Source organism: Pseudophryne corroboree, chromosome 2 (genome assembly GCF_028390025.1).
Source record: "Pseudophryne corroboree isolate aPseCor3 chromosome 2, aPseCor3.hap2, whole genome shotgun sequence".
Lineage (NCBI taxonomy): Eukaryota > Metazoa > Chordata > Amphibia > Anura > Myobatrachidae > Pseudophryne > Pseudophryne corroboree.
In genome coordinates, this window is record NC_086445.1 from 993,737,016 (window position 1) to 993,762,698 (window position 25,683).

At 47.4% G+C, this 25,683-nt stretch overlaps 1 protein-coding gene across 1 annotated transcript in view; it reads right to left on the reverse strand.

Annotated features, from left to right (window-relative positions):
* Positions 1-617: 617 nt before the first annotated feature.
* Positions 618-25,683, reverse strand: part of PAXBP1 (PAX3 and PAX7 binding protein 1) — a 100,215-nt gene continuing 75,149 nt past the window's right edge. The window contains exons 12-18 of the mRNA XM_063956452.1: positions 24,626-24,767; positions 24,289-24,410; positions 23,498-23,574; positions 23,141-23,207; positions 20,626-20,772; positions 14,164-14,318; positions 618-1,240 (exon numbers count right to left, since the gene is read on the reverse strand). Coding sequence (XP_063812522.1) covers positions 1,117-1,240; positions 14,164-14,318; positions 20,626-20,772; positions 23,141-23,207; positions 23,498-23,574; positions 24,289-24,410; positions 24,626-24,767 — 834 coding nt within the window. The 3' untranslated portion in view covers positions 618-1,116. The remainder of the gene's footprint in view (positions 1,241-14,163; positions 14,319-20,625; positions 20,773-23,140; positions 23,208-23,497; positions 23,575-24,288; positions 24,411-24,625; positions 24,768-25,683) is intronic.

Consider the following 25,683-nt stretch of genomic DNA (forward strand, 5'->3'; position numbering starts at 1 on the left):
CTTTTAAAAAGCCAAGAAAGAAATGTACTCCGTTTTGCAAATTTAAAAAAAAATACATGAATTTTCATAAAGCTCAGTCTGTACACGATTCATTGAAGTATTCTTTGTACACAATACACAAAATAGCGACACAATTCAGAAAAAAAAAAAAGGGATAGGACACAATGGGACAGATGTATTAACTGAAGAAGTGATAAAGCAGTGATAAGTGCAAGGTGATAACGCAACAGCCAGTCAGCTCCTGTCATTTTACATATTGGAGCCGATTGGCTGGTGCGTTATCACCTTGCACTTATCACTGCTTTATCACGTCTCCAGGCTTAATACATCTGCGCCAATGTGAGAATCAAGGCAGTGTTAGTGTAATAAAATGCGTCTGCCGGACACACAAGGCTGAGGCTATCATCATGCGAGTCCACACAACGTTTATATGAATGTATCAGTTTATAACACAGACGGTACTAGGGCACGAGGTTTCATAGGGTCCTTGCAAGCTCCACTCATGGACCACAATGAGAGCTGCCTCCACAATGTGCACTCAAAGATTAAATGTAAGCAGAGGTGTAAGATCTGCCAGTAGTCGTCTAGAACATGTACTACCACTATTACCTCTTACAAAGGATCAGGAAAGATTTAATTTGATAAATAACCCCCCCTTACTTAGCAATAGATACGACTTTAATACTTCTTCAGTCATTTGCAAGTGGAGACAGAACAGTCATCATGGGTTCCTCATATCCAATAACCGCTCTCGTGGCTCCGGGCTGTAATTCTGTAAAAATGTTTCATTCACTGGTATCCTGCATCATTAAAACCTGTTTACGTCCCAGTGAAGACACCGCTTCCTGCCTGCCATGTCTCCGTACGTTAAGCATAGCACTGCAGCCACGTCATCTCATGGCACCCAAGACTCATACAGGACGTGTGGACTGATGCATGGGCGGAGCTATGTACAAGGGACTAGGTGAATATATTACAACTGTCCGTCAGTCCTTTGTCTTGTAGAAATGTTGACTCTCGCATTAAAAGCAACACCACTTTATACAGGTTAAGAAAACTTTACATACAGGATATGTACAAAAAGAGACAGGAATGAGTTAAAAGCTTGCAGCCTGTTCAAGTTTGTTTCCCATCGGATGAAGCTTTGACATCTTTCACATTGTAGTCGTTGGCAACAGCTGCAGCGATTTCCAGTGCCCTCATGCTTGCTAGTAATTTTACGATCTGTCTGATTTGGTCCCTGAGTAGAAACAGGAAAATCATTAGTGATATTGAAAAAAAAATAATAGAGATAATGAAATTAGCGATTAATAGGTGCAGTGAGCGGATATCTCTGAACACTTTGCTACTTTACTGCACACAAAAGGCAGATTTATCTGACTGCAAGCCATCGTTGACAGCTCGCTTTGTGCCTGGTCTCTTGCGGACTGCAGATTCTGTTCCACAGGCTGAGTGCAAAATCAGCCTCAGGGCGGGATGCATTAACATCCCACACGCGATGTTGATCGCATATGTACTAACATATGCGATTAACATCGCAATGCGGTGACGGAGGCCCCCCGCAATACCTGTGAGGTGGTGTGAAGAGGGTCTCCACCTGGGTCACCTCACTGGGGTCTCCACCTGCTTACCTGCCGGGAAGCAGGCTGTCCCCGGCGCCGCCGCCTCCTCCTCCTCCCAGCAGCCAGACCTCCGGGTGTTGCTAGGGGGAGGAGGAGTTTACCTTCTGGGACCAGGGCTGCCTGGAGGAAGGTATGCCGGGGGGGAGGGGGGTTCAGCATCTGCGGCGGAGGCCGGCAATAAGAAGCCCATAGGCTTCTATAGGGTATTGCCATCAAGAGATGACGAAAACGGGGGTTAGTACACATAAAAATAAGAATTCACTTACCGATAATTCTATTTCTCATAGTCCGTAGTGGATGCTGGGGACTCCGTAAGGACCATGGGGAATAGCGGCTCCGCAGGAGACTGGGCACAAAGTAAAAAGCTTTAGGACTACCTGGTGTGCACTGGCTCCTCCCCCTATGACCCTCCTCCAAGTCTCAGTTAGGATACTGTGCCCGGACGAGCGTACACAATAAGGAAGGATTTTGAATCCCGGGTAAGACTCAAACCAGCCACACCAATCACACCGTACAACTTGTGATCTGAACCCAGTTAACAGCATGATAAAGGAGCCTCTGAAAAGATGGCTCACAACAATAATAACCCGATTTTTGTAACAATAACTATGTACAAGTATTGCAGACAATCCGCACTTGGGATGGGCGCCCAGCATCCACTACGGACTATGAGAAATAGAATTACCGGTAAGTAAATTCTTATTTTCTCTAACGTCCTAAGTGGATGCTGGGGACTCCGTAAGGACCATGGGGATTATACCAAAGCTCCCAAACGGGCGGGAGAGTGCGGATGACTCTGCAGCACCGAATGAGAGAACTCCAGGTCCTCCTCAGCCAGGGTATCAAATTTGTAGAATTTAGCAAACGTGTTTGCCCCTGACCAAGTAGCTGCTCGGCAAAGTTGTAAAGCCGAGACCCCTCGGGCAGCCGCCCAAGATGAGCCCACTTTCCGTGTGGAATGGGCTTTTACAGATTTTGGCTGTGGCAGGCCTGCCACAGAATGTGCAAGCTGAATTGTACTACAAATCCAACGAGCAATCGTCTGCTTAGAAGCAGGAGCACCCAGCTTGTTGGGTGCATACAGGATAAACAGCGAGTCAGATTTTCTGACTCCAGCCGTCCTGGAAACATATATTTTCAGGGCCCTGACTACGTCTAGCAACTTGGAATCCTCCAAGTCCCTAGTAGCCGCAGGCACCACAATAGGCTGGTTTAAGTGAAATGCTGAAACCACCTTAGGAAGAAATTGAGGCCGAGTCCTCAATTCTGCCCTATCCGTATGAAAAATTAGGTAAGGGCTTTTATAGGATAAAGCCGCCAATTCTGATACACGCCTGGCTGAAGCCAGGGCTAACATCATTACCACTTTCCATGTGAGATATTTTAAGTCCACAGTGGTGAGTGGTTCAAACCAATGTGATTTTAGGAATCCCAAAACTACATTGAGATCCCAAGGTGCCACTGGAGGCACAAAAGGAGGCTGTATATGCAGTACCCCCTTGACAAACGTCTGAACTTCAGGAACTGAAGCTAGTTCTTTTTGGAAGAATATTGACAGGGCCGAAATTTGAACCTTAATGGACCCTAATTTTAGGCCCATAGACAGTCCTGTTTGCAGGAAATGCAGGAAACGACCCAGTTGAAATTCCTCTGTAGGGGCCTTCCTGGCCTCACACCACGCAACATATTTACGCCAAATACGGTGATAATGTTGCACAGTTACATCCTTCCTGGCTTTGATCAGGGTAGGGATGACTTCATCCGGAATGCCTTTTTCCTTCAGGATCCGGCGTTCAACCGCCATGCCGTCAAACGCAGCCACGGTAAGTCTTGAAACAGACATGGTCCCCTGCTGGAGCAGGTCCTTTCTTAGAGGTAGAGGCCACGGGTCTTCCGTGAGCATCTCTTGAAGTTCCGGGTACCAAGTCCTTCTTGGCCAATCCGGAGCCACGAGTATAGTCTTTACTCCTCTCCTTCTTATGATTCTCAATACCTTGGGTATGAGAGGTAGAGGAGGGAACACATACACTGATCGGTACACCCACGGTGTTACCAGAGCGTCCACAGCTATTGCCTGAGGGTCCCTTGACCTGGCGCAATATCTGTCCAGTTTTTTGTTGAGGCGGGACGCCATCATGTCCACCTTTGGTTTTTCCCAACGGTTCACAATCATGTGGAAGACTTCTGGGTGAAGTCCCCACTCCCCCGGGTGGAGATCGTGTCTGCTGAGGAAGTCTGCTTCCCAGTTGTCCACTCCCGGAATGAACACTGCTGACAGTGCTATTACATGATTTTCCGCCCAGCGAAGAATCCTTGCAACATCCGTCATTGCCCTCCTGCTTCTTGTGCCGCCCTGTCTGTTTACGTGGGCGACTGCCGTGATGTTGTCCGACTGGATCAACACCGACTGACCCTGAAGCAGAGGCCTTGCCTGACTTAGGGCATTGTAAATGGCCCTTAGTTCCAGGATATTTATGTGAAGTGACGTTTCCATGCTTGACCACAAGCCCTGGAAATTTCTTCCCTGTGTGACTGCTCCCCAGCCTCTCAGGCTGGCATCCGTGGTCACCAGGACCCAATCCTGAATGCCGAATCTGCGGCCCTCTAGGAGATGAGCACTCTGTAACCACCACAGGAGAGACACCCTTGTCCTTGGAGACAGGGTTATCCGCTGATGCATTTGAAGATGCGATCCGGACCATTTGTCCAGCAGATCCCACTGAAAAGTTCTTGCGTGGAATCTGCCGAATGGAATCGCTTCGTAAGAAGCCACCATCTTTCCCAGGACCTTTGTGCATTGATGCACTGACACCTGGCCTGGTCTTAGGAGGTTCCTGACTAGGTCGGATAACTCCCTGGCTTTCCCCTCCGGGAGAAACACCTTTTTCTGTACTGTGTCCAGAATCATCCCTAGGAACAGCAGACGTGTCGTCTGAATCAGCTGCGATTTTGGAATATTTAGAATCCAACCGTGCTGTCGTAGTACTATTTGAGATAGTGCTACTCCGACCTCTAACTGTTCTCTGGACCTTGCCCTTATCAGGAGATCGTCCAAGTAAGGGATAATTAAGACGCCTTTTCTTCGAAGAAGAATCATCATTTCGGCCATTACCTTGGTAAAGACCCGGGGTGCCGTGGACAATCCAAACGGCAGCGTCTGAAACTGATAATGACAGTTCTGTACCACAAACCTGAGGTACCCTTGGTGAGAAGGGCAAATTGGGACATGGAGGTAAGCATCCTTGATGTCCAGAGACACCATATAGTCCCCTTCTTCCAGGTTCGCTATCACTGCTCTGAGTGACTCCATCTTGAACTTGAACCTTCTTATGTAAGTGTTCAAGGATTTCAGATTTAAAATGGGTCTCACCGAGCCGTCTGGCTTCGGTACCACAAACAGCGTGGAATAATACCCCTTTCCCTGTTGTAGGAGGGGTACCTTGATTATCACCTGCTGGGAATACAGCTTGTGAATGGCTTCCAATATCGCCTCCCTGTCGGGGGGAGACGTTGGTAAAGCAGACTTCAGGAACCGGCGAGGGGGAGACGTCTCGAATTCCAATTTGTACCCCTGAGATACTACCTGCAGGATCCAGGGGTCCACTTGCGAGTGAGCCCACTGCGCGCTGAAAATCTTGAGACGGGCCCCCACCGTGCCTGAGTCCGCTTGTAAGGCCCCAGCGTCATGCTGAGGACTTGGCAGAAGCGGGGGAGGGCTTCTGTTCGTGGGAAGAGGCTGTCTGCTGCAGTCTTTTTCCCCTTCCTCTGCCCCGGGGCAGATATGAGTGGCCTTTTGCCCGCTTGCCCTTATGGGGACGAAAGGACTGAGCCTGAAAAGACGGTATCTTTTTCTGCTGCGAGGTGACTTGGGGTAGAAAGGTGGATTTCCCGGCCGTTGCCGTGGTCACCAAGTCCGATAGACCGACCCCAAATAACTCCTCCCCTTTATACGGCAATACTTCCATATGCCGTTTGGAATCCGCATCCCCTGACCACTGTCGCGTCCATAACCCTCTTCTGGCAGAAATGGACATCGCACTTACTCTTGATGCCAGGGTGCAAATATCCCTCTGTGCATCTCGCATATATAGTAATGCATCCTTTAAATGCTCTATAGTTAATAATATACTGTCCCTATCCAGGGTATCAATATTTTCAGTCAGGGAATTCGACCAAGCCACTCCAGCGCTGCACATCCAGGCTGAGGCGATTGCTGGTCGCAGTATAACACCAGTATGTGTGTATATACCTTTTAGGATATTTTCCAGCCTTCTATCAGCTGGTTCCTTGAGGGCGGCCGTATCAGGAGACGGTAACGCCACTTGTTTTGATAAGCGTGTGAGCGCCTTATCCACCCTAGGGGGTGTTTCCCAGCGCGCCCTAACCTCTGGCGGGAAAGGGTATAATGCCAATAATTTTTTAGAAATTAGCAGTTTTTTATCGGGGGAAACCCACGCTTCATCACACACCTCATTTAATTCATCTGATTCAGGAAAAACTACGGGTAGTTTTTTCACACCCCACATAATACCCCTTTTTTGTGGTACTTGTAGTATCAGAAATGTTCAAAACCTCCTTCATTGCCGTGATCATGTAACGTGTAGCCCTACTGGAAAATACGTTTGTTTCTTCACCGTCGACACTGGAGTCAGTGTCCGTGTCTGTATCGACCTGATGTAACGGGCGCTTTAGAGCCCCTGACGGTGTTTGAGACGCCTGTACAGGTATTAACTGATTATCCGGCTGTCTCATATCGTCAACAGACTTTTGTAAAGTGCTGACACTATCACGTAATTCTTTCCATAAGATCATCCAGTCAGGTGTCGACTCCCTAGAGGGTGACATCACTAACACAGGCAATTGCTCCGCCTCCACACCATTTTCCTCCTCATACATGTCGACACAACGTACCGACACACCGCACACACACAGGGAATGCTCTGATAGAAGACAGGACCCCACTAGCCCTTTGGGGAGACAGAGGGAGAGTTTGCCAGCACACACCAGAGCGCTATATATATATATATATATATATATATATATATATATATATATATATATATATATATATATATATATATACACAGGGATAACCTTATATAAGCGTTTTTCCCTAATATAGCTGCTGTATATCTTTATATGCCAATTTTATGCCCCCCCTCTCTTGTTTTACCCTGTTTCTGTAGTGCAGGACTGCAGGGGAGAGTCAGGGAGCCTTCCTCCAACGGAGCTGTGAGGAAAAAATGGCGCCAGTGTGCTGAGGAGATAGGCTCCGCCCCCTTTTCGGCGGCCTTTCTCCCGCTTTTTTATTGTAATTTAGGCAGGGGTTAAATACATCCATATAGCCCAGGAGCTATATGTGATGTATTTTTAGCCAAAAAAAAGGTATTTCTATTGCGTCTCAGGGCGCCCCCCCCAGCGCCCTGCACCCTCAGTGACCGGAGTGTGAAGTGTGCTGAGAGCAATGGCGCACAGCTGCGGTGCTGTGCGCTACCTTAATGAAGACAGGACGTCTTCTGCCGCCGATTTTCTGGACCTCTTCAGTCTTCTGGCTCTGTAAGGGGGACGGCGGCGCGGCTCCGGGACCCATCCATGGCTGGGCCTGTGATCGTCCCTCTGGAGCTAATGTCCAGTAGCCTAAGAAGCCCAATCCACTCTGCACGCAGGTGAGTTCGCTTCTTCTCCCCTTAGTCCCTCGATGCAGTGAGCCTGTTGCCAGCAGGTCTCACTGAAAGAAAAAAACCTACTTTAAACTTTTTCTCTAAGCAGCTCAGGAGAGCCACCTAGATTGCACCCTTCTCGTTCGGGCACAAAAATAAGAATTTACTTACCGATAATTCTATTTCTCGTAGTCCGTAGTGGATGCTGGGGACTCCGTCAGGACCATGGGGAATAGCGGCTCCGCAGGAGACAGGGCACAAAAAGTAAGCTTTTAGGATCACATGGTGTGTACTGGCTCCTCCCCCTATGACCCTCCTCCAAGCCTCAGTTAGGTACTGTGCCCGGACGAGCGTACACAATAAGGAAGGATATTGAACCCCGGGTAAGACTCATACCAGCCACACCAATCACACCGTATAACTTGTGATCTGAACCCAGTTAACAGTATGACAAACGTAGGAGCCTCTGAACAGACGGCTCACAACAAATAACAACCCGATTTTTTTGTAACAATAACTATGTACAAGTATTGCAGACAATCCGCACTTGGGATGGGCGCCCAGCATCCACTACGGACTACGAGAAATAGAATTATCGGTAAGTAAATTCTTATTTTCTCTAACGTCCTAAGTGGATGCTGGGGACTCCGTCAGGACCATGGGGATTATACCAAAGCTCCCAAACGGGCGGGAGAGTGCGGATGACTCTGCAGCACCGAATGAGAGAACTCAAGGTCCTCCTCAGCCAGGGTATCAAATTTGTAGAATTTTGCAAACGTGTTTGCCCCTGACCAAGTAGCAGCTCGGCAGAGTTGTAATGCCGAGACTCCCCGGGCAGCCGCCCAGGATGAGCCCACTTTCCTTGTGGAATGGGCCTTGACAGATTTAGGTTGTGGCAAGCCTGCCACAGAATGTGCAAGTTGAATTGTGCTACAAATCCAACGAGCAATCGTCTGCTTAGAAGCAGGAGCACCCATCTTGTTGGGTGCATACAATATAAGCAGTGAGTCAGACTTTCTGACTCCAGCCGTTCTTGAAATATATATTTTCAATGCCCGGACCACGTCCAACAACTTGGAATCCTCCAACTCGTTAGTAGCCGCAGGCACCACAATAGGCTGGTTCAGGTGAAACGCTGACACCACCTTAGGCAGAAAATGAGGACGCGTCCGCAGTTCTGCCCTGTCCGTATGGAAAATCAGATATGGGCTCTTATATGATAAAGCCGCCAATTCTGATACTCTCCTGGCTGAAGCCAGGGCCAGTAGCATGGTTACTTTCCATGTAAGATACTTCATCTCCACCGATTTGAGCGGCTCAAACCAATGGGATTTGAGAAAATCCAAGACTACATTAAGATCCCACGGTGCCACTGGGGGCACAACCGGGGGCTGTATATGTAGTACTCCTTTTACAAAAGTCTGGACTTCAGGAACTGAAGCCAATTCTTTCTGGAAGAAAATCGACAGGGCCGAAATTTGAACCTTAATGGACCTTAATTTGAGGCCCATAGACAATCCTGTTTGCAGGAAATGTAGGAATCGACCCAGTTGAAATTCCTCCGTGGGGGCCTTCCTGGCCTCACACCACGCAACATATTTCCTCCAAATGCGGTGATAATGTTGTGCAGTCACCTCCTTCCTGGCCTTTACCAGTGTAGGAATGACCTCTTCCGGAATGCCTTTTTCCTTTAGAATTCGGCGTTCAACCGCCATGCCGTCAAACGCAGCCGCGGTAAGTCTTGGAATAGACACGGTCCCTGCTGAAGCAGGTCCCGTCTTAGAGGTAGAGGCCACGGATCCTCCGTGAGCATCTCTTGAAGTTCCGGGTACCAAGTTCTTCTTGGCCAATCCGGAGCCACAAGTATCGTTCTTACTCCCTTTTGCCGTATAATTCTCAGTACTTTTGGTATGAGAGGCAGAGGAGGGAACACATACACTGACTGGAACACCCACGGTGTTACCAGAGCGTCCACAGCTATTGCCTGAGGATCTCTTGACCTGGCGCAATACCTGTCCAGTTTTTTGTTGAGGCGGGACGCCATCATATCCACCATTGGTTTTTCCCAACGGTTCACAATCATGTGGAAGACTTCTGGATGAAGTCCCCACTCTCCCGGGTGTAGATCGTGTCTGCTGAGGAAGTCTGCTTCCCAGTTGTCCACTCCCGGAATGAATACTGCTGACAGTGCTATCACATGATCTTCCGCCCAGCGAAGAATCCTTGCAGCTTCTGCCATTGCTGTCCTGCTTCTTGTGCCGCCCTGTCTGTTTACGTGGGCGACTGCCGTGATGTTGTCCGACTGGATCAACACCGGCTGACCCTGAAGCAGGGGTTTTGCCAGACTTAGAGCATTGTAAATCGCTCTTAGCTCCAGTATATTTATGTGAAGAGACATCTCCAGGCTTGACCATACTCCCTGGAAGTTTCTTCCTTGTGTGACCGCTCCCCAGCCTCTCAGACTGGCATCCGTGGTCACCAGGACCCAGTCCTGTATGCCGAATCTGCGGCCCTCTAACAGATGAGCACTCTGCAACCACCACAGAAGAGACACCCTTGTCCGTGGCGATAAGGTTATCCGCTGATGCATCTGCAGATGCGATCCGGACCATTTGTCCAGCAGATCCCACTGAAAAGTTCGTGCGTGGAATCTGCCGAATGGAATCGCTTCGTAAGAAGCCACCATCTTTCCCAGGACTCTTGTGCATTGATGCACAGACACTGTCCCTGGTTTTAGGAGGTTCCTGACAAGTTCGGATAACTCCCTGGCTTTCTCCTCCGGAAGAAACACCTTTTTCTGAACCGTGTCCAGAATCATTCCCAGGAACAGCAGACGTGTCGTCGGGGTCAACTGAGATTTTGGAAAATTCAGAATCCACCCGTGTTGTTGCAGCACTAGTTGGGTTAGTGCTACTCCGTCTTCCAGCTGTTCTCTGGATCTTGCCCTTATCAGGAGATCGTCCAAGTAAGGGATAATTAATACGCCTCTTCTTCGTAGAAGGATCATCATTTCGGCCATTACCTTGGTAAAGACCCGAGGTGCCATGGACAATCCAAACGGCAGCGTCTGAAACTGATAATGACAGTTTTGCACCACGAACCTGAGGTACCCTTGATGTGAAGGGCAAATTGGGACATGCAGGTAAGCGTCCTTTATGTCCAGGGACACCATAAAGTCCCCTTCTTCCAGATTCGCTATCACTGCTCTGAGTGACTCCATCTTGAACTTGAATTTTTGTATGTACAGGTTCAAAGATTTGAGATTTAGAATAGGTCTTACCGAGCCGTCCGGCTTCGGTACCACAAATAGCGTGGAGTAATACCCCTTTCCCTGTTGTAGGAGGGGTACCTTGACTATCACCTGCTGAGCAAACAGCTTGTGAATGGCTTCCAATACCGTCGCCCTGTCCGAGGGAGACGTTGGCAAAGCAGACTTTAGGAACCGGCGAGGGGGAGACTTCTCGAATTCCAACCTGTAACCCTGAGATACTACCTGTAGAATCCAGGGGTCCACCTGTGAGCAAGCCCACTGTGCGCTGAAATTCTTGAGTCGACCCCCCACCGTTCCTGAGTCCGCTTGTAAGGCCCCAGCGTCATGCTGAGGGCTTTGCAGAACCCTGGGAGGGCTTCTGTTCCTGGGCAGGGGCTGCTTGCTGCCCTCTCTTACCCCTTCCTCTGCCCCGAGGCAGATATGACTGTCCTTTTGTCCGCTTGTTCTTATAGGAACGAAAGGACTGCGGCTGAAAAGACGGTGTCTTTTTCTGTTGGGAGGGGGTCTGAGGTAAAAAAGTGGATTTTCCGGCAGTTGCCGTAGCCACCAGATCCGATAGATAATTCCTCCCCTTTATACGGCAATACTTCCATATGTCGTTTGGAATCCGCATCACCTGACCACTGTCGCGTCCATAAACTCCTTCTGGCAGATATGGACATCGCATTTACTCTCGATGCCAGAGTGCAAATATCTCTCTGCGCATCTCGCATATAAAGGAAAGCATCCTTTAATTGCTCTATAGTCAATAAAATACTGTCCCTATCCAGGGTATCAATATTTTCAGTCAGGGAATCCAACCAGACGACCCCAGCACTGCACATCCAGGCTGAGGCGATGGCTGGTCGCAGTATAACACCAGTATGAGTGTATATACTTTTCAGGGTAGTTTCCAGCCTCCTATCAGCTGGATCCTTGAGGGCGGCCGTATCAGGAGACGGTAACGCCACTTGTTTCGATAAGCGTGTGAGCGCCTTATCCACCCTAGGGGGTGTTTCCCAGCGCGCCCTAACCTCTGGCGGGAAAGGGTATAATGCTAATAACTTTTTTGAAATTAGCATTTTTCTATCTGGGTTAACCCACGCTTCATCACATACATCATTTAATTCCTCTGATTCAGGAAAAACTACAGGTAGTTTTTTCACCCCCCACATAATACCCCTTTTTGTGGTACTTGTAGTATCAGAGATATGCAAAGCCTCCTTCATTGCCGTGATCATATAACGTGTGGCCCTACTTGAAAATACGTTTGTTTCATCACCGTCGACACTAGATTCAGTGTCTGTGTCGACCGACTGAGGTAAAGGGCGCTTTACAGCCCCTGACTGTGTCTGAGACGCCTGGGCAGGTACTAACTGGTTTGCCGGCCGTCTCATGTCGTCAACTGATTTTTGTAATGTGCTGACATTATCACGTAATTCCATAAACAAAGCCATCCATTCCGGTGTCGACTCCCTGGGGGGTGACATCACCATTATCGGCAATTGCTCTGCCTCCACGCCAACATCGTCCTCATACATGTCGACACACACGTACCGACACACAGCAGACACACAGGGAATGCTCTTATCGAAGACAGGACCCCACTAGCCCTTTGGGGAGACAGAGGGAGAGTTTGCCAGCACACACCCAAGCGCTATAATATATATGGGAACAACCCTATATAAGTGTTGTTCCTTATAGCCGCTTAAATATATAAAAATATCGCCAAAATATACCCCCCCTCTCTGTTTTACCCTGTTTCTGTAGTGCAGTGCAGGGGAGAGTCCTGGGAGCCTTCCTCACAGCGGAGCTGAGCAGGAAAATGGCGCTGTGTGCTGAGGAGAATAAGCCCCGCCCCCTATTCCGGCGGGCTTTTCTCCCGGAGTTTTAGACATTTGGCATGGGTTAAATACATACATATAGCCTTAATGGCTATATGTGATGTATTCTTTTGCCATAAAAGGTATTATATATTGCTGCCCAGGGCGCCCCCAGCAGCGCCCTGCACCCTCCGTGACCGTCTGGTGTGAAGTGTGTGACAACAATGGCGCACAGCTGCAGTGCTGTGCGCTACCTTCATGAAGACTGAAGAGCCTTCTGCCGCCTGTTTCCGGACCTTCAATCTTCAGCATCTGTAAGGGGGGTCGGCGGCGCGGCTCCGGGACGAACCCCAGGGTGAGACCTGTGTTCCGACTCCCTCTGGAGCTAATGGTGTCCAGTAGCCTAAGAATCCAATCCATCCTGCACGCACGTGAGTTGAAATTCTCTCCCCTAAGTCCCTCGATGCAGTGAGCCTGTTGCCAGCAGGACTCACTGAAAATAAAAAACCTAAAAAACTTTTTCTAAGCAGCTCTTTAGGAGAGCCACCTAGATTGCACCCTGCTCGGACGGGCACAAAAACCTAACTGAGGCTTGGAGGAGGGTCATAGGGGGAGGAGCCAGTACACACCATGTGATCCTAAAAGCTTACTTTTTGTGCCCTGTCTCCTGCGGAGCCGCTATTCCCCATGGTCCTGACGGAGTCCCCAGCATCCACTTAGGACGTTAGAGAAATCTTAACTAAGGCTTGGAGGAGGGTCATAGGGGGAGGAGCCAGTGCACACCAGGTAGTCCTAAAGCTTTTTACTTTGTGCCCAGTCTCCTGCGGAGCCGCTATTCCCCATGGTCCTTACGGAGTCCCCAGCATCCACTTAGGACGTTAGAGAAAATGCAATAAAACCCGTTTTCGGAGGTTTTATCGCATTTTTCTTTTAGTACATCCCGCCCTGTGTGAGCTAACACATGAATTACTGTAATTCCTCCTTTGGTGGCTGCTCCTCTATAATGCCTGTAGACAACCACGCATAGAAACATAAGGGAGACTGGTTCAGCAGAACTCTAGAAACGTACTTACACAAGCAAGATGGCTTCTGCCATTGAAGTGGACTGTATATACTAAACAGATCGAAGACTGTACAATGTTTCGCACGTAGTCACCACTCCATCAGCTAATGAAACACATTCCTCCTTTGATTACAAGCTTAAACCTGCCCAACTCTAGATAGTATTGGATGCACCAATCTAATCTAAGTGATAATCAAACTCCTGAGATAATACAGCACTGAGTAAACCCTTAGGGCCTGCTTGTCCTCTCCTGAATGTGGGCTCAATACTGTGACTAATGTGTCATTTTGTGGCCAACGTCATGTTATATTGTATTTTACAGGACATAAAAAAAAATCTCACACACTTTGTGACTACAACTGCCTACCTACCATTCTACCTCATTCATCACATGGGGGGGGGACCTAGTTCTGCTCGCGGTATCAGAGGTAGCCATTCTACCCAGTGCCCTCAGCAACAATATACCCCTGTGGTGACCAGGTTTGAAATGGCCACTGCATGACGATTCAAAGAGACCTTTGAACCTGGTGAAGTTGACAATGGGTGCAGAGGTTGGCTGGACCCCTGCTGCCATTTTCAGGATACCATTTAAACAGAAAGGAAAGACCGGTCTGCCATTACAGGCTACACCACACTAAGCAGCAGAGAGATCACTGTGGAGATCACTTTTAAGGAATACTTGCAACTACATGCAGATACCAGTGGAAGTACACAGTAAAAGTCTTACGATATACCATAATCTCACCTGGCGTTTCTCTTCTCCATGTCTGAGCAGCCAACATTTTGCCGATAGATGAAACCAGCCAGGTGCGTGAGATACCGTACAAAGTTTTCTAGCTGTGGAATGGTTTTCCCTCCTTTAAGATTTGAAAACCATTGCCTTGGAAAATATGTGATAACCTGGAGAAATAAATAAATCAAAGTAAAACCTGTATATACGAGGAACACCAGTCTGACAAAAGTGAACAGGCAACGGAAAGGGTCACTAGGGAAAAGCTCCCTATTTATTTTCTCACAAAGCAATAGACTGAATTAAAGTGTATCTGTCTGCCCGACATAGCAGTGGCAGCTAAATTATGAGCTGAGCTAACGAGTGGCTGTTGGAGTGTAGCAACAGCTTACAGCCTAAGTATTTTAGTAACTATACTGGAGGAACAGTAGGTGGCGCTGTGACCTAAGTGATCACTCTCTCCAATCTACTTTATGCTAATCCTCCATGTTCTGTTATATAGTTGTACTGGTCACAGTAAAGTTGAACTGGAACTAAACACAATCCAGAGAAAATAAGAATTTACTTACCGATAATTCTATTTCTCGGAGTCCGTAGTGGATGCTGGGGTTCCTGAAAGGACCATGGGGAATAGCGGCTCCGCAGGAGACAGGGCACAAAAAAGTAAAGCTTTTACCAGATCAGGTGGTGTGCACTGGCTCCTCCCCCCATGACCCTCCTCCAGACTCCAGTTAGGTACTGTGCCCGGACGAGCGTACACAATAAGGGAGGCAATTTGAATCCCGGGTAAGACTCATACCAGCCACACCAATCACACCGTACAACTTGTGATCTAAACCCAGTTAACAGTATGATAACAGAAAGAGCCTCTTAAAGATGGCTCCTTAACAATATAACCCGAATTTGTTAACAATAACTATGTACAGTATTGCCGATAATCCGCACTTGGGATGGGCGCCCAGCATCCACTACGGACTCCGAGAAATAGAATTATCGGTAAGTAAATTCTTATTTTCTCTATCGTCCTAAGTGGATGCTGGGGTTCCTGAAAGGACCATGGGGATTATACCAAAGCTCCCAAACGGGCGGGAGAGTGCGGATGACTCTGCAGCACCGAATGAGAGAATTCCAAGTCCTCTTTTGCCAGGGTATCAAATTTGTAGAATTTTACAAACGTGTTTTCCCCCGACCACGTAGCTGCTCGGCAGAATTGTAATGCCGAGACCCCTCGGGCAGCCGCCCAAGATGAGCCCACCTTCCTTGTGGAATGGGCCTCAACAGATTTAGGCTGTGGCAGGCCTGCCACAGAATGAGCAAGTTGAATTGTGTTACAAATCCAACGAGCAATCGTCTGCTTAGAAGCAGGGGCACCCAACTTGTTGGGTGCATATAGTATCAACAGCGAGTCAGATTTTCTGACTTCAGCCGTCCTTGAAATGTATATTTTTAAGGCTCTGACAACGTCCCACAACTTGGAGTCCTCCAAGTCGCCAGTGGCCGCAGGCACCACAATAGGTTGGTTCAGGTGAAACGCTGATACCACCTTAGGGAGAAAATGCGGACGAGTCCTCAGTTCTGCCCTATCCGAATGGAAGATTAGATAAGGGCTTTTATAAGATAAAGCCGCCAATTCAGATACTCTCCTGGCGGAAGCCAGGGCCAGTAACATAGTCACTTTCCATGTGAGATATTTAAAATCCACCTTTTTCAATGGTTCAAACCAATGGGATTTGAGGAAATCTAAAACTACATTTAGATCCCACGGTGCCACCGGAGGCACCACAGGAGGCTGTATATGCAGTACTCCTTTAACAAAAGTCTGTACCTCAGGAACTGAGGCCAATTCTTTTTGGAAGAATATTGACAGGGCCGAAATTTGAACCTTAATAGATCTCAATTTGAGACCCATAGACAATCCTGATTGTAGGAAAAGTAGGAAACGACCCAGTTGAAATTCCTCCGTCGGAACACTCCGATCCTCGCACCACGCGACATATTTTCGCCAAATGCGGTGATAATGTTTCGCGGTGACTTCCTTCCTTGCCTTAATCAAGGTAGGAATGACTTCTTCTGGAATGCCTTTCCCTTTTAGGATCTGGCGTTCAACCGCCATGCCGTCAAACGCAGCCGCGGTAAGTCTTGAAAGAGACAGGGACCCTGTTGTAGCAGGTCCCTTCTCAGAAGTAGAGGGCACGGGTCGTCCGTGACCAACTCTTGAAGTTCCGGGTACCAAGTCCTTCTTGGCCAATCCGGAGCCACTAGTATTGTTCTTACTCCTCCTCACCGTATAATCTTCAATACCTTTGGTATGAGAGGCAGAGGAGGAAACACATATACTGATTTGTACACCCAAGGTGTTACCAGTGCGTCCACAGCTATTGCCTGTGGATCTCTTGACCTGGCGCAATACTTGTCCAGTTTCTTGTTGAGGCGAGACGCCATCATGTCTACCATTGGTCTTTCCCAACAGTTTATTAGCATGTGGAAGACTTCTGGATGAAGACCCCCCTCTCCCGGGTGAATATCGTGTCTGCTGAGGAAGTCTGCTTCCCAGTTGTCCACGCCCGGGAAGAACACTGCTGACAGTGCTATTACGTGATTCTCCGCCCAGCGAAGAATCTTGGCAGCTTCTGCCATTGCACTCCTGCTTCTTGTGCCGCCCTGTCTGTTTACATGGGCGACCGCCGTGATGTTGTCCGACTGAATCAACACCGGTTTTCCTTGCAGGAGTGGTTCCGCCTGGCTTAGAGCATTTTAGATTGCTCTTAGTACCAGAATGTTTATGTGAAGAGACTTTTCCAGGTTCGTCCATACCCCCTGGAAGTTTCTTCCTTGTGTGACTGCTCCCCAACCTCTCAGGCTGGCGTCCGTGGTCACCAGGATCAAATCCTGTATGCCGAATCTGCGGCCCTCCAATAGATGAGCCTTTTGCAACCACCACAGAAGATATACCCTTGTCCTTGGCGACAGGGTTATTCGCAGGTGCATCTGAGGATGCGACCCTGACCATTTGTCCAACAGATCCCTTTGGAAAATTCTTGCATGGAATCTGCCGAATGGAATTGCTTCGTAAAAAGCCACCATTTTTCCCAGGACTCTTGTGCATTGATGTACAGACACCTTTCCTGGTTTTAGGAGGTTCCTGACAGGTCGGATAACTCCTTGGCTTTTTCCTCGGGAAGAAAAACCTTTTTCTGAACCGTGTCCAGAATCATCCCTAGGAACAGCAGACGTATCGTCGGAAAACAGCTGCGATTCTTGGAATATTTAGAATCCAGTCGTGCCGTCGAAGAACTACTTTAGATAGTGCTCTTCCGACCTCCAACTGTTCTCTGGAACTTGCCCTTTTTAGGTCGTGCAAGTAAGGGATAATTTAGATGCCTTTTTTCTTTGAAGAAACATCTTTTCGGCCATTACCTTGGTAAAAAGGCCCGGGGTGCCGTGGATAATTCAAACGGCATCGTCTGAAACTGATATTGACAGTTCTGTACCACGAACCAGAGGTACCCTTGATGAGAAGGACAAAATTTGGACATGGAGGTAATCCTTGATGTCCAGGGACACCATATAGTCCCCTTTTTTCCGGTTCGCTATCACTGCTCTGAGTGACTTTATCTCGATTTGAACCTTTTATGTAAGTGTTCAAAACATTTTAGATTTAGACTATGTGTCACCAAGCCGTCTGGCTTCAGTACCACAATATAGTGTGGAAAAATAATACCCTTTTCCTTGTCGTAGGAGGGGTACTTTGATTATCACCTGCTGGATATACAGCTTGTGAATTGTTTCCAATGCTGCCTCCCTGTCGGAGGGAGCCGTTGGTAAAGCAGACTTCAGGAACCTGCGAGGAGAAGATGTCTCGACTCTCCAATCTTTACCCCTGGGATAATACTCGTACGATCTAGGGGTCAACTTGCGAGTGATCCCACTGCGCCCTGAGACTCTTGAGACTACCCCCCCACCTTGAGTCCGCTTGCACGGCCCCAGCGTCATGCTGAGGACTTGGCAGACGCGGTGGAGGGCTTCTTTTCCTGGGAAAGGGCTGCCTGCTGCAGTCTACTTCCCTTACCTCTATGTCTGGGCAGATATGACTGGCCTTTTGCCTGCATGCCCTCATGGGAAAGGAAAGATTGAGGCTGAAAAGACGGTGTCTTTTTTAGCTGAGATGTAACTTGGGGTAAAAAAGGTTGGATTTCCCAGCTGTTGCTGTGGTCCCCAGGTCCGATGGACCGACCCCCAAATAACTCCTTCCCTTTATACAGCAATACTTCCATCTGCCGTATGGGATCTGTATCACCTGACCACTGTCGTGTCCCTGACATCTTCTGGGAGATATGGACAACGCACTTATCTTGATGCCAGAGAGCAAATATCCCTCTGTGCATCTCACATACATATATATAGAATGCATCCTATTAAATGCTCTACATGAATAAAATATTTTCAGTCAGGGAATCCGACCAAGCCAACCCAGCACTGCATCTCCAGGCTGATGGCGATCGCTGGTCGCAGTATAACCACCGTATGTGTGTATATACTTTTTAGGATATTTTTCCAGCTTCCTATCAGCTGGCTCCTTGAGGGCGGCCGTATCTGGAGACGGTAACGCCACTTGATAAGCGTGTGAGCGCCTTATCACCCTAAGGGGTGTTTCCCAACGTACCCTAATTTCTGGCGGGAAAGGGTATAACGCCAATATTTGCTATCGGGGTAACCCTACGCATCATCACACACTTCATTTTATTTTATCTGATTCAGGAAAAACTACAGGTAGTTTTTTCACTCCCACATAATACCCTTTCTTGTGGTACTTGTAGTATCAGAAACACGTAACACCTCCTTCATTGCCCTTAACGTGTGGCCCTAATGAGAAATACGTTTGTTTATTCACCGTCGACACTGTATTCAGTGTCCGTGTCTGTGTCTGTGTCGACCGACTGAGGTAAATGGGCGTTTTTAAAACCCCTGACGGTGTTTCTGAGACGCCTGGACCGGTCCTAATAGATTGTCGGCCGTCTCATGTCGTCAACCGACCTTGCAGCGTGTTGACATTCTCACGTAATTCTCTAAATAAGCCATCCATTCCGGTGTCGACTCCCTAGAGAGTGACATCACCATTACAGGCAATTTCTCCGCCTCCTCACCAACATCGTCCTCATACATGTCGACACACACGTACCGACACACAGCACACACACCGGGAATGCTCTGACAGAGGACAGGACCCACTAGCCCTTTGGGGAGACAGAGGGAGAGTCTGCCAGCACACACCAAAAACGCTATAATTATATAGGGACAACCTTATATAAGTGTTTCTCCCTTATAGCATCTTTTATATATATACAATATCGCCAAAATCAGTGCCCCCCCTCTCTGTTTTAACCCTGTTTCTGTAGTGCAGTGCAGGGGAGAGCCTGGGAGCCTTCTCTCCAGCTTTTCTGTGAGAGAAAATGGCGCTGTGTGCTGAGGAGATAGGCCCCGCCCCTTTTTCGGCGGGCTCGTCTCCCGCTATTTTTGAAGTTAGGCAGGGGTTAAATATCTCCATATAGCCTCTGTGGGCTATATGTGAGGTATTTTTTGCCTCTAATAAGGTTTTTATTTGCCTCTCAGAGCGCCCCCCCCAGCGCTCTGCACCCTCAGTGACTGTTGTGTGAAGTGTGCTGAGAGGAAAATGGCGCACAGCTGCAGTGCTGTGCGCTACCTTTATGAAGACTCAGGAGTCTTCAGCCGCCGATTTTGGACCTCTTCTCTCTTCAGCGTCTGCAAGGGGGCCGGCGGCGCGGCTCCGGTGACCATCCAGGCTGTACCTGTGATCGTCCCTCTGGAGCTAGTGTCCAGTAGCCAAGCAGCAAATCCACTCTGCACGCAGGTGAGTTCACTACTTCTCCCCTAAGTCCCTCGTTGCAGTGATCCTGTTGCCAGCAGGACTCACTGTAAAGTAAAAAACCTAAGCTAAACTTTCTCTAAGCAGCTCTTTAGGAGAGCCACCTAGATTGCACCCTTCTCGTTCGGGCACAAAATCTAACTGGAGTCTGGAGGAGGGTCATGGGGGGAGGAGCCAGTGCACACCACCTGATCTGGTAAAAGCTTTACTTTTTTGTGCCCTGTCTCCTGCGGAGCCGCTATTCCCCATGGTCCTTTCAGGAACCCCAGCATCCACTTAGGACGATAGAGAAACTCTGTTTGTTAGAATGAACCATAGAGGGGCCATGATTTGTCTAAACCACAGGTTCTCAAACTCGGTCCTCAGGACCCCACACGGTTCATGTTTTGCAGGTCACCTGTAGATTTTTAAAATGTGACAGTTAGTGATACACAGTGCAGCTGCTGGGTAACATGGAAAACGTGAATTGTGTGGGGTCCTGAGGACCGAGTTTGAGAACCACTGGTCTAAACCATAGAGGTGCCATGATTTGTCTAAACCATAGAGGGGCCATGAAATGTCTGAACCATAAGAGGGGCCATGAAAGGTCTTACACTATGGGCCTTCTTAATGCTGTCCTCTCCATTCTCGTTATTCTGGAACGCCATCAGGATATATCTGTTCAGCAGTCCGTCTATTGCCAGCTCCTGCAAGCTCCTGTTGGAGAGGATGCCGTGCCACTTCAGGAAGTTCCCTAGTAACTGAGACATCAATGCGAGATGGGTTGTTATTATTACTATTACATTTATAAAGCATCACAAGTGGCACCTTATCATTCTACAAATAGCACTATTGTTATTCACATTTGACTGCAATTTGGAACAAACACAGAAATAAAAATAAGCTGGGTATTCAAAGACAGAAAGATGAGAAGGTCCAGTTCCTAAGTTTACAGCCTTTATAACAGGGATGGGGCCCTCCAGCTGTTGTTGAACTACACATACAGGCATGCCTTGCTACAGTTTTGCTATTTGGCCATGCTAATGCTGTTGCAGCGCATGCTGTGATGTGTAGTTCAACAACAGCTGGAGGGCCGAAGGTTCCCCATCCCTGCTTTATAAGCTGCTGGGTACCCGTCCCGTTGATCACCTCTCCAGTAAGTTCTTCCTTATGTTACCTTTCAGCTCAAAATATGTTCCCATGTTCTAGAAATCCTATTATTTTAAATGATGCCTTTTTGAACTTAGTATACACCTGAATGTTCTATCAGATCACCTCTCTATTGTAAGCGAGGTTACTGCAACTTGAAGTCTTTGCCTTGTAACCCCCTCAGATATTATTGTGTGTCAGAAACACATCCTCCTTACTATACAGCCAAGTTTTCTGCTGGCTGTTCCCACTGCTAGACTACCCTCCAAGTCTTCGGAAATAATAATTACTAGGCCCACAAGCATTCATTTACGTTTTATTAACTTAAGATCCACAATTTAGTCCACTGCTGTTTTCTCTAAATCTTTATCGCATGTGTTTCATCTCTCCCAAGGAATCAATCTTGTTACAAAGTCTTTGTATTAAATACATTAAGTAATTCCTCCTTTCCTTCTTCCATGGAGACCATACGTAATGTCACTAGTGCTACATCAGTAACCAGGACGATGGCGAGATCCTCCACTGGTCACCAGTACCTCTACTGAGCTTCTTTAGCCAATCCACCATCTGAGTAATGGGCCCTACACACTGGGCGATGTTAACGATTTTATCGACCAACAATATAATCAATGGTTGATATTGCCGCCGCCGACGCTTTGCCTACACACTGGCCGATATCGATGATCAATTTGGACGATATGAGAGTACATACATCTATATCGTCAAAACTGACTTGCGTGTATAAACGAGGATAGATCAATGATGAACGATAGCGTGGGCGTGCATTGTTCATGCATACACACTGACGAATATGAACGATATCGTTCATATCGATCATCGTTATCGGCAAGTGTGTAGGGCCCATAATATGCAAGGATTTTTAGCTTCCAAATGTATATATTGTGGTATACTGCATATATACTCTACACAAAGACGTCACTTTAGAGTGAAAAAAACAAAACAAAATCAGCTAAATTTGTTTAACATGATCTCCTCAAAGCACTAAAATTAATTTGTCTAACTCAACAGTTTTCTTTTTTTCTCTTATTAAATTCATTTTCCCATTATTGAGGAGAATCAAGACTATAGTTTATACGTCTGCCTTTGTGCAGTGGAACTGTATTTGCCATTCTCCAATCACCTAATCTCACACTGCTCACCAGTAATTGGTTCAAAAGTTTATTCAATGATGCTGCAAACAGGACTATCCATTCCTTTAATACTGTGATGTACAACATATGAACCCGCTGACTTACCTATTTTAATATTTCAATTTCTTCTGTAAGAAATAGATTTGCGTCTCATAGCAGTAGGACTAAATGAATATGGTGCTAGTCTCTAAGAATAAATCTGAACACGTACTTTCAATGGACCTGAAATCTGAGTGTCCCATTATTGCATGGGGTATCTTTCCCATTTAGTGTGGGTGACACATGACATTTTCCATTCACAGCAATTACAAGGCAAAATCTTTCTGCAACAGTAAAGGTGGGTACACACTTAGCGATATAGTAAACTATATCACCCAGTATGTACGCAGACTACGACGAGTGATGCGAGGGTCGTTAACGACCCTCGGTCTCGGCTGTGCATGCAGCTCAATTTGGACTCATCGTCCAAAGCGGCATGATCCGGCAGGCCACGGCATGATGTCACCGCACGATATTACACAGTGTGTACGGTCGCCGTCAGGCGGACCAGCTCAGGAGGGGAAACACTAAGCAATGTCGCTCACCAAGCACATCGCCTAATGTGTACCCACCTTGACACCGCCATCTATTTCTATTGCGTTTTTTCAGAAGACCTTCATATAACTTTGTTTTATCTTTGGGTGTGTCCATACTATGAATGTGTACGTTGTCCCATTCCACGGGGAACTATTTTAGCTTTCTCTGCCTTATGCTTTTACGAATATACCTGGCACAAAAATCTTTTGCATTTAAGAAGGCATTCTTGTGGTTTATTCTACAAAGCGCTTACCTTCACAGAGGACCAGAACTGTCGCTGGAAGAACACACAGGGTCCCGAGTTCTTATTTTCTATCACACTATGAATACAAAGACAACATTTCCCATGTCACATTTGAATGGAAAAAAATAACATGTAACATAAGCCTAAATAAAAAGCACATATACTTTTGCCTAGCTAGTTCTTACTCCCATGATTTACAGATAAGCCAACCAATCTAACGAGTCCCCGCCTATACTATGTTGAACCCAGAGCCCCGAGGCTACCTTCTGCCTGCTACCATGCTGCTAATATCCAGCCTCAGTAACCAGCAAAGAGGTGCTGCAGCAGCAACACACATCACCCAGACGTAAATACACCACCACATACTTTTTGGGATACAAAGGCATAAAGACATCATCATCCAAGGTTCTCCTCATCCTCATTAGCAACGCTTTCAGAAGTGCCTAAGAAAAAAAAAAAAGAGCAATTACATAAAATAATTAGTTTTGTACCAAACTCATTACCCACACACTCTAACCCCATTAGTAAGTGCGCAGTGTCCCCCAGAATGATGAAAGAGAAAGGCTATACACAAAATGATCAACAATTACATGCCTAACCTATACAAATAATACAGGTGCCCCACCTTCACGGAATGGGGTGCTGCCCTTCTAGGACACTGGACCCAGAGGCTGGGTGTAGATCCTTTCTCCCTACGGCCAAGTATTTCTCTGTATGAATTAATTTTTTCTACTTTATCTTTTTGGTACGTGCTAGGATTGGACCTTAGTGTGGTACAGCTTGCCATAAAGCCCCATGGCACGCAGTTTAGGTTCCATGGTCAGCCGCGAGGACATGTGAGACACTGGTATATCATCCACAGACTATACATGGAAAACAAACCCTAGCAGCTGAATTGTTATGGGAAAGTTACAATACTTTCTGAACTTACAAATCTATTAAAATGTGTGCCAGAACTTTGCTTTATACAGAAAATGTTTCCAAACATATATTATAAATAACGAAGCCTGCAGGGGGCGGCTGGTGACATATACTGAACAGAAGCGTGAAGTAAACTAATGGAAAAACATTTTTTTGGGAAGAGTTACATCGGAATTGATCACTTAAATCTCTGTGGTGTGCTAAGAGCATGTTCTAGAGCCGCACGTTATTTATACCTCTGTGCTTTTGTTGTCAGAATTTACGATGGTGGGGTATCCAGTAATTAGTTTCTGCAGCACTGCTGCCAGCCTGTTTGTCTGCGTGTTTGAGAAGGGGTCCCAGATGTGCTCAGCGATACCTGGGGGGAGGCGGAGACAGAAGGTAAGACAGAAGCTGAGAAACAGGTGAGAACACGTGCCCACGCAGACTACACAAGGCGCAGAGTATTTATATTCACATAGGGTCTCTTGTCTAGCCAAGTTTCCAAATAACTGGTTAACAGGATTAAGCAGCTGCACGATCCCATTATATGCTGCCACATTCATCACATGGAAGGAAATGTAGAAATGATACCTGTTAGCTTGGGAAGGATAACTTTCTCCACTATGGACGGTAACAGCGCCCGGTCCACGTCTTCCTTGTCATCTTTCTCCTCGCAGCCGTAAAACAGCAACGCCTCAAACCACATCATGCTTTCAAAGTCACAACATTTTGGCTAAAACAAAATGTAGCATCTAAAATTAGGGACCTGACACTTTCCATACCAACAGAAACGTATATTATAAAAAAAAAAAAAAAAGGATTTTGATAACCTACCGGTAAATCCTTTTCTCCTAGTCCGTAGAGGATGCCGGGGACGACATCAAGACCATGGGGTATAGACTGGATCCGCAGGAGACATGGGCACTCTAAAGACTTTTCATTGGGTGTGAACTGGCTCCTCCCTCTATGCCCCTCCTCCAGAACTCAGTTGTAGGAACAGTGCCCAGGGAGACTGACATTTCGATGAAAGGAATTACTTTACTAGTCGTGAGATATCTACCAATTCACACCCTCAGCTATGCCGCACACATGGCATTCAACATAACACGCCAACAGGCATAAACTAATTGCAGCAACATGCTGAAACCAAGATAACACAACTGGTGTAACTGTAATAACTAAACTGCAGGTAAAGTACGCACTGGGACGGGCGCCCAGCATCCTCTACGGACTAGGAGAAAAGGATTTACCGGTAGGTTTTCAAAATCCTATTTTCTCATACGTCCTAGAGGATGCTGGGGACGACATCAAGACCATGGGGTCTATACCAAAGCTCCAGTACGGGCAGGAGAGTGCGGATGACCCTGCAGTACCGATTGACCAAACTTTAGGTCCTCATCGGCCAAGGTGTCAAACTTGTAGAATTTTGCAAATGTGTTTGACCCTGACCAAGTAGCTGCTCGGCAACGTTGTAATGCCAAGACCCCCCAGGGCAGCCGCCCAGGAGGAGCCCACCTTCCTAGTAGAATGTGCCTTCACCGACATCGGTAACGGCAATAAAGCCGAATATGAGCTTGCTGAATCGTACCTCTGATCCAGCGCGCAATAGTCTGCTTGGAAGCAGGACACCCAATCTTGTTGGGAGCATA